Source organism: Eleginops maclovinus, chromosome 9, assembly GCF_036324505.1.
Source record: "Eleginops maclovinus isolate JMC-PN-2008 ecotype Puerto Natales chromosome 9, JC_Emac_rtc_rv5, whole genome shotgun sequence".
In the NCBI taxonomy this organism is placed as follows: Eukaryota; Metazoa; Chordata; class Actinopteri; order Perciformes; family Eleginopidae; genus Eleginops; species Eleginops maclovinus.
Window position 1 is genome coordinate 20,939,698 of NC_086357.1, and position 15,219 is coordinate 20,954,916.

General features: G+C 39.6%; 2 protein-coding genes across 7 annotated transcripts in view; both read right to left on the minus strand.

Annotated features, from left to right (window-relative positions):
* Nucleotides 1-1,476: 1,476 nt before the first annotated feature.
* hsd17b7 (hydroxysteroid (17-beta) dehydrogenase 7) lies at nucleotides 1,477-5,536 on the minus strand. The gene is made up of 9 exons (XM_063890584.1): nucleotides 5,365-5,536; nucleotides 4,724-4,927; nucleotides 4,109-4,201; nucleotides 3,838-3,952; nucleotides 2,498-2,692; nucleotides 2,265-2,378; nucleotides 2,116-2,172; nucleotides 1,941-2,039; nucleotides 1,477-1,853 (listed from the first exon to the last, which is right to left on the minus strand). The coding sequence occupies exons 1-9, from the start codon at nucleotides 5,397-5,399 to the stop codon at nucleotides 1,758-1,760; spliced, it is 1,008 nt and encodes a 335-aa protein (XP_063746654.1). The 5' UTR covers nucleotides 5,400-5,536; the 3' UTR covers nucleotides 1,477-1,757.
* A 110-nt stretch (nucleotides 5,537-5,646) lies between these two features.
* ddr2a (discoidin domain receptor tyrosine kinase 2a) overlaps nucleotides 5,647-15,219 on the minus strand; it is a 29,918-nt gene continuing 20,345 nt past the window's right edge. The window contains exons 4-17 of one of the 6 annotated variants that reach the window (XM_063892189.1): nucleotides 14,712-14,943; nucleotides 14,247-14,394; nucleotides 13,537-13,639; nucleotides 12,338-12,521; nucleotides 11,225-11,465; nucleotides 10,968-11,033; nucleotides 10,116-10,228; nucleotides 9,802-9,961; nucleotides 9,345-9,577; nucleotides 9,110-9,237; nucleotides 8,782-8,979; nucleotides 8,444-8,678; nucleotides 7,625-7,774; nucleotides 5,647-7,541 (exon numbers count right to left, since the gene is read on the minus strand). In XM_063892189.1, the coding sequence (XP_063748259.1) occupies nucleotides 7,410-7,541; nucleotides 7,625-7,774; nucleotides 8,444-8,678; nucleotides 8,782-8,979; nucleotides 9,110-9,237; nucleotides 9,345-9,577; nucleotides 9,802-9,961; nucleotides 10,116-10,228; nucleotides 10,968-11,033; nucleotides 11,225-11,465; nucleotides 12,338-12,521; nucleotides 13,537-13,639; nucleotides 14,247-14,394; nucleotides 14,712-14,943 (2,323 nt within the window). In that variant the 3' untranslated portion in view covers nucleotides 5,647-7,409. Of the gene's footprint in view, nucleotides 7,542-7,624; nucleotides 7,775-8,443; nucleotides 8,679-8,781; nucleotides 8,980-9,109; nucleotides 9,238-9,344; nucleotides 9,578-9,801; nucleotides 10,013-10,115; nucleotides 10,253-10,967; nucleotides 11,034-11,224; nucleotides 11,466-12,337; nucleotides 12,522-13,536; nucleotides 13,640-14,246; nucleotides 14,395-14,711; nucleotides 14,944-15,219 lie in introns of all 6 variants that reach the window. The other 5 variants (XM_063892186.1, XM_063892190.1, XM_063892188.1 and 2 more) reach the window with 5 other exon arrangements.

Consider the following 15,219-nt stretch of genomic DNA (forward strand, 5'->3'; position numbering starts at 1 on the left):
TTTGGGTTTTTCTATGTTATGCTATTTGACAGCAAAAGGTAAAGATATCCAGAAGCAGCACATAAAGTAATTACATTTAGCTTCACCTTTATCAATTCTGAAATGGGCCTTTATGCACAATAAGTTTATGTTAGGTTCTAAAGTATATCTTGATGCCATTACTCTTTTTATTTTACTTAAGTACGATTTTGAATGCAGGAGTTTATCTTGTAACTGAGTATATTTACAATTAAGTATCACTTTACTTAAGTAAAAAGTCTGAGTACTTCTTCCACCTCTGTCAATCAGAGATGTGGTAACAAAACAGTCTCTTACTTTCTGCTCCTCTCTTTGTCATGTTACTGAACTGATGGTGCTGAAGTGTACTGGTGGAAGAAGTATTCAGAGGCTGTACTTGAGTAAAAGTACCTATATACTATTGTCAACATACTTTATTACAAGTAACAGTCCTGCATTTAAAATCTTAAAAGTAAAAAGTATTATCAGCTAAATGTAAAGTATAAAAAAAGTACATTGTGCAGAAAAAATGCCTTAATGTGTATATAATTATATTTATATATGTGACATTTATAGATAATATTGTTGCATCAAATGTAATTTTACTGCTGTACAAAAACAAAGTTCTGATAGATTTTTTGAAAAATATTTATATAATTTAACTAATTTTGTGACCTAAATGCATTTTGGTAAAAGTAGCTAAGACTGCTAAATAAATGTAATTGAGTAAAATAACATTAATTCCCTTTAATGTAGTGGAGTAAAAGTATAAGGTATAGTATAAAATGGAAATTACTCAAGTAAACTAAGTGACTCAAAATGGGTCACCCTTTGTTGATGTGGCCAAACCCACCGGGTCCTGCCAGTCCCTCCGGAACACACTTAAGTGACTCAGTCGATGATAGTTCCTGCGCTGCCGAAGATGACATCTCCAGCCACCAAAGCCATGATAGAGTCCTACGCGCTCATGGTCATGGTAATGGGCACGTTTTTCATCTACTTCTGCGGCATGGTCTGGGCTTTTTGCAACCCGAAACTGAGCGGAGCAGAGGAGGAGTGTGCGGCCGGGAAACAAGCGGCGGAACCCGGGGACGACTGTTGGTTTAACGCTCCAAATCCTCCGGAGAGGAATTTCAGGTGCGTCTGTACGCATCTTCCGGCACCGCCGTACACCGAAGAGGGGCTCACACAGACCACCTATGTAAACTTTTGGGATGATACTGATAGTCTGATGTCAGACTGCAATGCATTTTGCCGTGAAGATCATGGCATCAACAACCACATTGGAAACAGTCCCTTGTGGACAGCAAAGGATAGACAGACTGTGACCTAGTCTACCATCTATGTCTGCATATCAGAATCAGAATACCTTTACTCGTCCCACAGAGGGGAAATTTACAAATGTGTATCGTTATCCTCAAATGTTAAACTACTTTATGGAATGAATAGACTTGCAAGAAGTGGGACAAGAACAGGCAATTTATTGTTTTATTTAAAGTTTATTGTTAAATCATCACACATCATACATAAGTATTTGTCCTATAACTGACATTTCATTTCATGTTTCACTGTAACTTGTTTATTTGTACTGTAAATTCAGTCTTGTATGTTGCAGTGTCAAGCAGAGGACAAAGCTATTTCTGTTATCGTTCATGGCCGTCCCAGGTCACCAGACAGAAATACAATAGTCTCCATCCCAAAATCAATTCATACTGTAAGCACCATGATGATCCAGCAGGACGACTGCGAGCTTTCCAGGATTATTTTTGTTTTCCTTTTAGTTTCCTTCTCACTTCACTTTCTAGTTGCAGTAGTTTCTCATACAATGCCTCCGATGTTTCCAAATCAATATCCATCTGCAGAGGGGAACAGAAAACACACTGCATTACTATTTTACAAGATTATTTAAACTTAAATGTAATGTATAGTATTCTTTGCCATACCTTGCGTGGCTGTGCGTAGTTGATGCCTAGCCCAGATGTTAAGCTGTGGTACTTGGCTTGAGGGTCCAGTGATTCAAGCTTTTGCTTAAAGAGCCAGAACTGCAAGAAAGAGCAACAATCAAGAATTAATCCGTACACAATTGTGCACGAAATTAGAAAAATGTGATTTACCTACCAGGGCTTCAGATCCATTATAAGGGGTCAGGGTGAAAGTGTTCGTAAACATCCTTATCTGAGATCACAAAAGAACAATGCATTCAGAAACAACCAAATAATTTCTGATGTGTGTGTGTTAATCATTTTAACTGTCAGAGATGCCCTCACAAGCCAAAAGACGGGCATGAGCAGGGTCCAGAGGAAGGCTGGGAATGATGGCAAGATACCGTAAGTCAGATTGGTCATCACAAAACCAGGACAAATGACAGATGAGTATAAACCCTGGGGAGCAGAATGAACGCTTTATCACATTTATAGACATCATGGGAGTTAAAGGAAATAAGTTACATTTGCAAGCGTAGGTGATACTTAGCGTGTGATGTGTGTGTTTTTGAGTCAACCTGTTTGTTGTGGTGTGTGTTGAGCGCCAGGCTCAGTAGGTCGGAGGCATATTTGGAGGAGCTGTAAGGTTGTGTGCCTCTCTGGTGCTGCATGTCTTCAAGGTTAAAAGCAGAGCGGTGAGCATTACTAGAGGAGGTCCAGATCAGCTGGGATGTCCGGCCAGCATCACACAGAACTGGTTCCAGCTCCCTGATCTGCACACAGTAAAAAACAACACAGCATTATAATAATCATCAAAAAATACATCTTAGCAATTCATCGAGTCTCAGGTTCAGCCTTAGATAATACTATTTCATGAAACAATGAGGAACTTCTTTATTGTTTGCAGTTTGTCTTAAACAAGGCAGAATTAAGTTGATTTGTGTGGGAGATAGATGAGATTACTGTACTGTATCTTACTCATTTCTCTTACAATGCACTTTTAGATACCTTGATGTTAAACTAATATCTAATAACTAATCGATGTATCATTTGTTGCACCATTAGGCATTCAGTTTATTATTTTATTTGTGTTTTAGGTTTAGTAAATTGGTGTATTGTTAGTACAAAATAATATAATTATTACAGCACTTAGTTTGCATGCATCCCCTTTAACCATTTCTGTAGCTACTGGTAGCCAGAGGTAAGGTAGGCCCCAGGACGAGCAGTAACCTACAGTTATATTTTTAAAAAAAGGTTTTGTTTCTTTCTATCTATCTATTTGAGCTGTTGTGCAAATCATCATTTCAAATAGAATCTGGTTCAGTATTAAACATGTCAGATATCTATAATGTGTGTGCAACTGCATTGGACTCAAGAAATAAGTACATAAGACAAACAAGATATACTATAGATTTTGAGCTCCAACGAAAATGGCATCTCTTCTCATGTCCTGTAGATATCACTCAAGTCAGTTCAGAGTCCTAACACTAAACACGAAAGTTCTATTCGTTCCCAATTGGTATGAATGTTTACAAAATAGTAAGTGTCTCTTAGCTTTAATGGAAGTGTTTTCTTTCATGTGTGTGAATACAGCTGCAAAGATAGATTTAATTTGAGGACGTTTATCTTTGATGGAAACTTAATACAAGTCAGAATGAATCTTTAATCTGCTAAGGCACAGTAAGCTTGATACTGTCCGCAGCGTCCTCCAGCCCAGAGCAGTCCTGTTCATTTTTAATGAGCATCGTTGCTAAGTGACAGACAGATCCAGTATCACCTATACTGATCCCATCAAGGGGAAACAGCTAAAGTATTATTGTCGCTGCAGAAAACTAAAGGAAACCTGGTTTTGTATTAGATTCTTTGTTGTTCAAAACATATACTAGATAATTCAGGATGCATAAGATTAAGTACTCACTAATAAAAAGTGGCCAAAGAGGTTTGTCGCAAAAACTTCTTGCAGGCCGTCAGAGGTGACACAGTCCTTCTGCGTCAGGATCCCCTCACCTGTCGCAAACATGGAGATGATACGGCTGCAAAAAAATAGAAAGTTATAGAAGCTTTGAAAGACAGCATAGGAAATGTTTTAAATATGTTTCTTTGAAATCAATATACAGACTGGATATTTCAAGTATAGAAAGCTACAAACACAGCTTAGGAATTTGGATAATCTTAAAAAGTAAAAGTACCTGGAGAAAAGGCCTTTGAAAAATGCATTTACATCAAATTGTGGGTTTGGCATGATGCCTGCATTCAGGTAGAGGCAGTCCAGCCGGTTATACCTGCAGAAGAAAATTCACACACATTTTTTAAGACACTTATAGCACATTGTCTGTGCTATATTTATGACTTTTCGATTTGAAATGTGTATTTGTGTGCCATGCTGTTGTGAGTCTATCTGTTTGAGTATTGTAAGTTGCGTTGGATGAAAGTACAAGCTAAATGAAATGTTATGTTTAATTAATCTTTGTTGTTGACATAATTGCTTTACTGTTTATGTTATCATTGAGTTCATAGAGGATAACCTTTGCATCATGACTGTATTTGTGTTATGAGTGTTTTTCCGGCTGCATAATGCTAAAGGATGGGATGTAAACACTGATGGTTCAAGTTGTGCCACATTGACACGCAAATGCTCATGTGACAGAAAGTATAAAAACCTCTTTCTCAGTCTTAATAAGACTTCTTATTTGCTGACAAGTATTCTGTCTCTTTTACAACCTTAGCTTTAAGCACCAGTTTGTTTATTTGTGTGCTTTATTCTAATAGTGTTTAAGTAACAGATCTATGACAAATCCTCCCACCTGAGTTTCACCTCCTGTGCAGCAGCAAGGACGGAGGAGATGCTGCTGGTGTCCATCTGCAGCAGAGCCACCTGAGCAGAGGGGTGAGAGGTGAGCAGGGCGGAGCGAGCAGCCTGAGCCCGCTGCATGTTCCTGCAGGCCAGACACAGCTGCAGACCCTCAGTGTCCTGCAGGAGACGCTCACACAGAGCCAGGCCAATGCCACTGCAGGGGAAACACATACAATATAATGAAAAGCATATAATGACGGCACTTCCAGAGTTTCATTTGATTGCAATTATGAGAAAAATACCTTCATGTTCAAAATGATTCAGGTAGTGAGGCTAGGACTCTCATGAAAAGGAGGTTTCAAAAGTTGACATATATAAAGATCAGTTTCCTACATATTTATATTTAGGGTAAATATTGTTTTTATAATAGTACTTTTTTTTGCTCCTTTAAACAAAATCGTACTCTGTCTGTGTCTTTGTATGCACCATGTTCACCAAAACAAATTTCTAGTATGTGTAAACCTACTTTTGATAAAACCTTTATACAGTCTATGGATAAAACCGAATCTGATTCTGATGTATAACCACAGCCACAAATGAACCAGAAGACTCATACCATTAATTCATCAATCCTAACAATGTACACATTACCTATTTGCTCCAGTCACCAACACCACCTTATTCATATTTTCTTGCGCAAACTAGAAACAAAACTTCAAACCAAAAACACAAAAAGTACTGCCAAAAGTTTGTTCAAAATTAACGAACAAACAAGTCCTGTTTTTCCGTGGATGTGGAGACATGTCCTTCACAACTCCCTCTCCCTGTGATTGGACACTGCAGCAGCGATCAGCCAATCAGAGGCTGATTCCAGGTGGCTCAGTAAGAAGCACCGCCCACTCAGAAGAATAAAGCAACGCCTTCTTAAAGAGATAGAGTTCCCAGTTACAATTTTATTTGTGTTTTGTCCACCAATGTACAACATTTTTAAAATCATTTTCACTGAAAAGCATTGAGTACAAATGTGTAATAAAACCAATTATGAAATCTGTCAGGGTGCCACTAGATTGTTACAGCTATATATCAGCCCCATAGTCATTTAATTCAAAACTGAGATGATAGAAGATTTGGTGAAAATATTTATTTATCCAATGGGAATCACCAAATTCTTCACAACGATCACATGTGTCTCCAAAATGAATATCATGGTTAACTCAGACTATTATACACAGAGAGATATGGGTGATTTCACCATAAAAGTTTAAACACCACACGTAAGGGAAGATAATGGTCTCTTTTATGGAGAAGGTTAGTGGGACAAAGGCCTCTGATAAGAGGGGAGAGCCTGTAAAATACGGCTGAAGTGGCTGAAAAACAAACAGTGGTATGCAGTATTAAATTCAAGCTAGTAGATAGTTATACACAGAAGTATGAGGAAATCAGAGGAAAGATTCCAGTATACATCAGTAAAAGAAAGAACAAACTGATAACTAAAATTGCAGGTGAGTCTTCAGCTGGTTGTATTTCTACAATTTCCTTCACATTTCTCATTTAAAAAGGAAATACACTTTCTTTGTCAACTGAAACAAACTATAAGCAGGTAGGCCTTCTTCAACACTCACAACACATTCGGTAGCATCTTCCTAGTGACACATACTGTTAAAGGGGACCTATTATGCTCATTTTACGGTTTCATGTTTGTATTTTGTGCCTCTGTTGTGCCATGTTTACATGCTTTAATGTTGAGAAACTCCCTTTGGTGGGAACACAGGGATTTAAGTCTTTACAGACCATTTACATGCATCAGAAACCTGTATAACATACTGAAGGAAAGAGAAAACTCCATGAAAGCACAACAGGGCATCCTTTAAACCAACATATCAAAACACAGCCTGTGTTCAAGATAAGCATGTTGCATTATTTGATCACCTATCAAACAGTGATATTAGTTTGTGATGAATGCAAGATGATAACAGTTGAAAGTAGGAAATAAGAAATGTTTGGGCGATCCCAAAATGTGAGCGGGAAAGTTACTGAATCACATCAAATATGATGCTCCAAACATGTCAATTTAAAGAGAATATTAATTCACAACTAAAGCGACAAAAGATGAACAGAAAAAACACATTTAAACATATAAATATTAATACAAAATATTGTTATTTGAGATTTAGACTTCTCTTTTAAACAAACACAGTCATGTACACTTCATGTTCAAATCACAGATGGAAGACTGCAGAGAGATGAGAAACACTGTGATGCTTGATGATATTCTCAATGTGCGGAGCTCTAAAACTAAGATGTAATGTTTGAAATGCAACCAAAATTGTTGGCTGCAACATCCCTCTTCATTCAAGCAGTCTTCCAAAGAAAACACAAGAACGTTTTTCGATGTAATCAAGAACTGTAAAATGGGAAATTTGAAATTATAAAATGGAAATAATATACATTTTAAAAAGTGCCGAATGTCACTTGCTACATTTAATTTTGGCTTCATCAACACAACCTTCAGAATATTTGTTATGAGACACATAAAAAGTCTTTGGTAGTCCATCTTTGTAGAGCCAATGAAACAGTCGTAGCAGGAGGCTCTCATCATATGTCTCCACTGAAACATGTTGGATTCAACCTGGATTGTGTCTGAATCATGGTCTACTCTTGTCTTGCACCAACACTGTCTTAAACATTGCCCCAGATTAAGGCTGTATATCCAGGAGGGCTCGCTGTATTTCCTGGAAGGAGGGCCGTTCCTTTGTGTTCCTCCTCCAGCAGCTCAGCATGATCTTGTAGAGCGAGTCCGGACACAGCACAGGCTGAGGCAGGTATATCTGCATGAAGGAGGCAAGAAGTTAAGCCACAGAAACACTGATTTTTTTTTATATGTACATGAAATGTTTTTAACAACACTCACCTGTCTTTTTTGGTCCCTGAAAAACTCCCCTGTGTTTTCTATCACCTGCTCATCAGTAAGCTGAGAGTAGGGTTGCTCCTTGCAGAAGTTCAGTATCTCCCACAGCGTCACTCCAAAGGCCCACACATCACTGGCTGTGGTGAACTTACCCTGTACAACAAAAGGTGATATGTTTATCATCTTGTGAAAAAAAGGAAATCAAAGATTTTTTGTCTATAACAAAAGTTAAATCCTTAAAAGGAATATTTCAACCTCAAAATGATCATTTGTTTATCACTCATTTCCATGTAAACTCAAAAACAGTTTTTTCCCACATACATGAGGAATGAAGAATCAAAAATATTGGTGAGATTTCTCGATAAATATAAGTAAATGCCCGTCTTTAACAACTCAAATCTATTCCAAACTCTTCCACAAGTCACTACAATAGTTGTTATTATAGTTTAGTCCAATTAATCCAATTGCTCAATACTTCCCAAACAACAGCATGTTTGCTTAAACCAGACTTTTCATTTTACCAACATTTTTTCAAGCGAAAAGGCCATAAGAAGTGGTAAGGATGTGAGTGAATAAATGAGACTAGATTATTCTGCAGTGCGAGTTTGTAAACAGATGTTTTGATATAGTTTTGTTTTTGTTAAACCGTGTCCCCATTTCCTTCCTTTATCAAAAATATTCTCTGTTTTCATATTATTCATTCATTGGTTAGCCATATGAGAACATCTGAGTTTTCTTCAACAACAAATGGTAACCCAGGGTGAGTGATTGGTATACAAATTGTCATTTATGTTTTGAAATATTCTTAGTAGTTTTCCTCACCAGCAGGATGCTCTCCCATGACATCCAGCGTATCGGCAGCACCGCTCGGCCCTGGATGCGGTAGTAGTCCCCACTGTACAGGTTTCTGCTCATGCCAAAGTCAGCGATCTTTATCGTGTAGCTTTTGCCAACCAGGCAATTCCGCGTGGCCAAGTCTCGATGGACAAAGTTCAGAGAGGAGAGGTACTTCATCCCCGACGCGATCTGAGCCGCCATGTAGCACAGATTACTGAAACTGGAGAAAAAAAAGAGAGGAAGCAGTGTTATGTGTTGTTAATAGAAAAACTGACACAAAATAGACCTACATATAGAGATCTAGTTTGTTCACCACCACTCACCTGACAGTAGGTGCGTTGCTGAGCAGGGCGAGTTGTCCCTCAGGTTCGTGGCGGGACAGAAACTGGTTGAGATCTCCGTTCTCCATGTACTCTGTGATCATGCAGAGAGGGTCGCTGTAGATGCACACAGCTAGCAGGCGGATGATGTTGGGGTCCTTCAAACGTGACATGATCTTTATCTCTTTCAGGAAGTCATTCCTAGCAAAACACACAGAGTAAATGACTTACTTCACAAAGAAAGGCATCAGAATATTATGAATTTAACATTTTCAGTACAGGCTGATACTGAGGTATTTGGGGCAGATCACTCAGGTGACGGAGTTGATACCTTGCATTTTTGCTGGCGTCTGAACGGAGCATCTTCACAGCCACTAAAACTGGCTGGTCCTCGGGGATGTCAAATAAAAACTCTTTATTCATGAACTCCTGCATCCCCTCAGCTTCACACAGGTGCACCTGACAGGAAGAGGAAAGCAACATTTAAAACTTGTGCTTGAAGCTCATCTAGATCTGTGAGAAAACAGATCAAGAAAACCTCCAGCTGAATAGTAAAGAGTGCAAACCTCTCCAAACTGGCCCTCTCCCAGCTTCTCTTTGAACGTGAGCATCTTTCGTGGAAACTCCTCCACTGCAACGTCCTTCCCTGACAGCAGGTCCATAGTTAGCGCAGGGATGGCGTACGTGTTGCTTCCCGTCACACCCTGCAGGTTGACAATGTCGGCCTCGGCGTAGTGAGGGGCGCCATCTTGCACTGCAGACATTGAGGTGGAATTAGACGCTGCTGTGCTGGTAGAAGCTGGAACACAGTATGGAAAATGTAACTAAGAAGAACAAGATAATGTTGATAATGTATTTAACCTTAATCATATCAACTAGGTAATCTGCAGACCCTTAAAGCTATACTGTTTTTCGAGAATGTATTAAAGGTCTTTGGCACCGGTGTATAAAACAACACTCACATAACATGACGAGGTTTAACTGAGTTTATACGTCAGCAAGCACACGCATCTGTCCACCTACCAGGCTCCTCTGAGCTCTGAGCAAACTCCGGTAGTTTACATATGATGCGTGACGGCTCATGGTAGTCTGGGCCGAGGGGGAAGATGCGTTCGTAGGTGGCGTTAGACTCCTGCTCGCTGATTGTGCTCGACTGGTTGTGGTTGTAGACGAACGTATCACTCTGTATTGACAAACTAGCAGTTAGTTCATCGTCCAGCATCCGGCGAGAGGCCTAGAATAAAGGATGTGGGGGGTGAAGGAACAGATCTGACCACCTCCCGAAAGAAGACTCAATGGATGTTTGATATCTTTTGCATCATCAGCGATTGGCTCACCTTCTCCAACATCTTCTGCCACACCTGCCTCCACAGGATGATGACAATGATGACCACGAGGATGAAGATGATGGCCACTAAACAACCAATCAGGATCCGGGTGTTGCTATCATCTATTTTGTGAGTGGGGTCATCCTCTGGTGAGGGAACAGAGATACATTAAATAATATCATAATGAACCTTTCAATAAATCAGTCCTTATACGTATTTGCTAATCAATATGACTGAACTAAGTAATATAAATGTTTAAAGGATTTCAGTTTAACATGTTGCCAAAGCAGTCTCAGCAGGTAGTGTGAAAAAATATATACTGGGTTCATTTTGTTTAGATCATCCAAATGATGGACAAGGTTATTTTTGAATGCTGACAACCTTAATGGAAAAGACACAATGAGTTAATGTGATTAGTTCCACTTCCTGCTGTGATAAATTGAAATGCCTGTGGTGATAAAACCTCTATTAAGGCTGTAAGCATTATCATAAAAATGTAAGATTTAGAAAGGGAAGGTACTCTCTGTTTATCATTTATTGTATTTTGCATTTGAACATCTCAAAATACACTTCCATGTAATGTCTTCAAAACCTCCGCGTTTCCTCACCTATTTTCTTTCTTTGAATGTTTATATGCTGTCTTACTGCAAAAACAACATCCTCTTGCAGGACGCTACAAATCTTAACTCAACTTCTTCTTCTGGCTGAAACACTGCTTATATTTTCGAATTAAAATAAACACGTCAGTGCGTTTTTGTTGTGTCTGAATGTTGTCGTCAACAAAGTATGACATATTTGTATATGAGGCAGAGCCATGCATGTCACAAAACTTTAGTGTGTGAGTGTGGAGCGATCATTGACCTGGTTGTATGTTAGGAGGCAGTCCTGTCTTGGGTGGAGACAGCGTTGTGTTGTACATGGCTGTATCTGAAGGACAGAGAATCATTTGTTCATCATTAATCTGAAGGCCACAAAATGCACATTTATAAATAATCATAAACATTTTGTTGCATAAGTATATAAACCTAAAGGTGTAAAAGAAGATAAACTATACATAAAGGAACATTACTTTCTTACTGCAGTAACAGATAACACACACACAGTGCTTCAGTCTGTACCTGACTGGAAGGTGATCTCGCTGAACATCATCCAGGCGTCTGCAAAGTAGAACTGGCACTTGATGGCGCTGGCCATCTGATTGGCCAGGTTGACGGTGAGGAAGCGCGCGCTGGGATTCTTCTCGTCCTCCACGGGGATGAAGGAGAGCGGCGTGGCCTCCCAGTCTGCCTCAGAGCGGAAGTAACACAACACCTGGCGGAAAGCCTTCACGTGCCGCGAGTACATGTTGTTGCAGTGGACCTGGTAAACAAAATCAATAAAGTCAAACTTGTCGAAACAATAAATGGTTTTTTTTTTAAATGGGAGGAAATCATCATAACTACACATACTGTAGGTGATCTGTGTACAAAAGTAAAAGAAAATGTCATATTGCAATGCACCATGAATGAAACAAAAAGACAAAAGCTAAATCATAAAGTTCAAGAGGCAGGAAAGTGGAAAGATGATTGGGAAACTGGGAAAAGAAGGAGAGGTGGTAATGGCTGCGAGTGATGTGCAAAGATGAAGGCACAAGTCTTTTTCAACAAATCTTTGTGTCTGTTAAGCCTGTCACACGTCTAAGTGGTCATGAATACACTTCTTAATAGCAAACAACAAAAGAAGCAAACCTGTAATGTAATATTTATAAGTGTAAACATATATTTGATGGCTGGTAACGCATTGAAGAAACTCTTATATCGGACTGGCTAGCATGCATATATTATATTGGACTGTCACTGAGAAACTGACACTATATTATGCAAGAAATGTCAAAACGCAAAAGGTTTGATACTTTTATTAACTCAAATAAACTCATACGGTCTAAAAAAAAAAGCATTATTCGTTCATTTCAGAGAAGGCACTCTTTACTTTCTTAGGTCACACAGTGTTTCTTAGGCAAATCTAAAGTAGGTTAAAATCATGGATCTATACACCCATGTCTGAGATGCTGAAATGTCACTCTTGTACAGTAGGTGGCGGTGTGCGCCTTAAAAGATGTTTGCAATCCATCTTGAAACCAAGAGAAGAAGATAAAGCCACATGTGGGGAGACTTTCACTACTGATGAAAGTTATGAACGACTCTACACTGGGGGAGGTATATAAATTCAGCTTGTATGTTCAGGATCCTCACCTTCATGGTGGTGAAGTTGCGTATGCGATCAAACTCAAACATGATTTCCACATATCCACTGGGGAAGCTCTCGTTGGTCCAGCCCACGTAGTCATAGCCGGGCCACACATTGTAGACGTGACTGTGTGTGAAGTCATCCAGGCCACACACTCCATCAGTCAGCTGGCCCAAGCCCTCAGTCATACTGAGAAACAAGGGAGTGTTAAAAGAGAGGCACAAAATACAACAGTGGGACTACGTGCATTTACTCAATTACTGTACTTAAATTAAAATGTAAGGTACTTATACTTTACTTGAGTATTGTTATTTCATGCACCTTTAATGTCTACTTCCCTACTGTTATATGAGAGGCAGATATTGTCGATTTACTTCGCTACATTTCTCCGACAGCTTATCTTTCTTTTCAGATTAATGTGTTTTATTTATGGGGTAAAAGAATTATTCTACTTCTTGAGTTTAACAAACTAGTTAAATCACCACAAAGCTGAAAACTAGGACTGTTTTTTCTGAGCTCTAAAACGTTGTGCTTATTCCGATAATTGTATATTATGCATCAGCGTAGACCCAACACTATATAAAGCATCCTTAAATATGTACGACAGTAAAAGGCAACATACATTTATGCAGCAATAATTACCGTATGTTTATTTTACATTTTATTTCATTATTCAGTCATGTGCAATGCCTTATTTTCATGCTGTTTTGACAAAAAGAAATCCCAAATTGAGAAAATGCTTGGTCCTAACATTCAACACCAGATGGCAGCATCGTAAAACCAATTCCGCACATCTGCTGCTGGCTGTGATATTGCAATAAGGGCCATTTTATTTTCCATTTGCTCTGTTGCCACCACAGACAAAGGGAAGCCTGCCTGTGTCATGGAGGACGTTATTCACATAATGTAAACACTTATTATTCTCTGTCCAGTTTCTAAACTTTATGAAAAGGCTTGACTCAGTCATTCCTATGAGGTATTGCCTAATTAAGAAAACCACGATGACCCACCAACGCCTGCTGTCTCTTTGCTTTCACCATGGCGACAGGGCAAACACAAGGTGAGGGAAAAATGCACTGACGCAGGATGAGAGCTGTGATGAAGCGGTGAAGTGGTGTGTGAAAAAGGAAGAAGTAGGGAATATCAAACACACTGACACAAAGACACTGACACACATACAATTGAAACACACATACACACACACCTGTGGATGACCGCTCCATCGTAGACAGAATCGTTGAGGGAGGCAGGATGAATCGGCAAGTTCATCTGTTCTCCTGCTGGAGCGTTGTACGAAACGAGACCATCTGAAAAGCAAAGAAAACTATAAACGTCTTACATTTCTATAACACTATTATATCTACAATGAGTCCATCATTCCTCCTGCTGTACACTTCTGAAGATTCATTCCACTTTTGTACCCCTACTCACCACATATTGTTTTAGCAAATACCTACTGTATCTGAAACACTCCTGTATATGCATCACATAAACCTCTTTTAGCATATATAAAAATGTGTCAGTATTTAGTCGGTGATCTGGTTTCTTGCAGTGTTTTACAGTGCTGTTCAAACAACTGTCATGTTTTTATGCTGGGTTAAAGTAGAACATATGTGCAAGCTTTAGAAGAAATTCAAATAATCATTCATTTAATTTGTCTTTGTCTTATGTTTGTATGTTGATAAAGCTATGTATGTTTCCTTAGAAGTCTAGAGACAAAAGTGTAAAATATAAAGCTGTAAAGGTCACAGAGATCAGCTGATCCTTTATATCTTAATGCGCTCAAAGGTAAGGACTGGTGCCTCAGCTCAGGTGTCATCTTTCTTCTCCTCCTCCTCCTCCTCCTCCTCCTCCTCGCTCATCAGTCCTTACATATCTTCTTTCTTTTTTCATCATATCCTTTCCTCCTCTTACCCAGCCATTCACAGCCGTAGAGCTCCACTCTCATGCAGACGTTCATGGAGTGATCAGTGACGGGCATGAAGCGGACGAAGCGAGCGATGATGGGCGGCTCGAGGTCTTTGAGCACGATGTCGTACGCGTTCCTGTTTCCTTCAATCACCTGCAGGAAGAACCAACACACATTGACCTCCTGCAGAAGCTCCCTAATGCTTAAGAATGAATTATATAACTCATAGATAGTGAAGAATTAAAGGATTAGCGCAATTACCAATCTCTACTGCGACCATAAACACAGTGATACCAGACAAAAACAATGGCAGGCTATAAAAGCATAGGGCGGATGATGAGTATCAGTACACGGTGGCATCTTTATCAGAAGTTTGTTTTAAAGGTCAGATTGATTCAACAGTGATATCAACGCCAGGAAAACTCTTGTTATACCTGCATATGTAAAGCACCGACTGATATAGGACTCACCTGCTTGCCCTGCCTGTTTCTCCACGAGATCCAGCGGCTTCCATCGCGGCTGTACTTAATCTTGTACATCTGGGAGAACTCATTTCCCATGCCGCCCGCATGACGCCCCTGGGTGCCAACGAGGGTGATGAAGTGGAGCGAGCGCAAGTCGATCTGGAGAAACTCCTTCAGGCTGTCTGGCTCCACTGTTATCTCTGGACACCAAGCGCCATCGCCCTCCTCAAAGTCCAACCTGAGAAAAAAGGAGGGTGAGGAAAATAATGGATTAAAGGAAGAAGTGGATGTTCATGTTACAATTACAGCAGTGGAAGAAAAATTAGGACAGGATGGAGAAGAAAAGGTGAGAGGAACGTAAAAGTGAGTGCGGTTGTGGATTTAAGTCCTTATAGCCGGTTATAAAAACATCTGCGCCTTAAATTCATCTTAAAGGGTTCATTTTGGGTAGGGGACTTACAGGGATAGGGGGGGGGGGGGAGACCGAACACACAGCCAGATGGATTGGGAAAGT

Bases quoted from the DNA above. Each gene is read 5' to 3' on its own strand.
- hsd17b7 (XM_063890584.1), bottom strand. From the start codon at position 5,399: ATGAATAAGGTGGTGTTGGTGACTGGAGCAAATAG. The intron at 4,202-4,723 runs GTGGGAGGATTT...TTTCTTCTGCAG, and splicing joins GCACAGGAGGTGAAACTCAG to GTATAACCGGCTGGACTGCC. The intron at 2,173-2,264 runs GTGAGGGCATCT...TTGTGATCTCAG, and splicing joins TCATGCCCGTCTTTTGGCTT to ATAAGGATGTTTACGAACAC.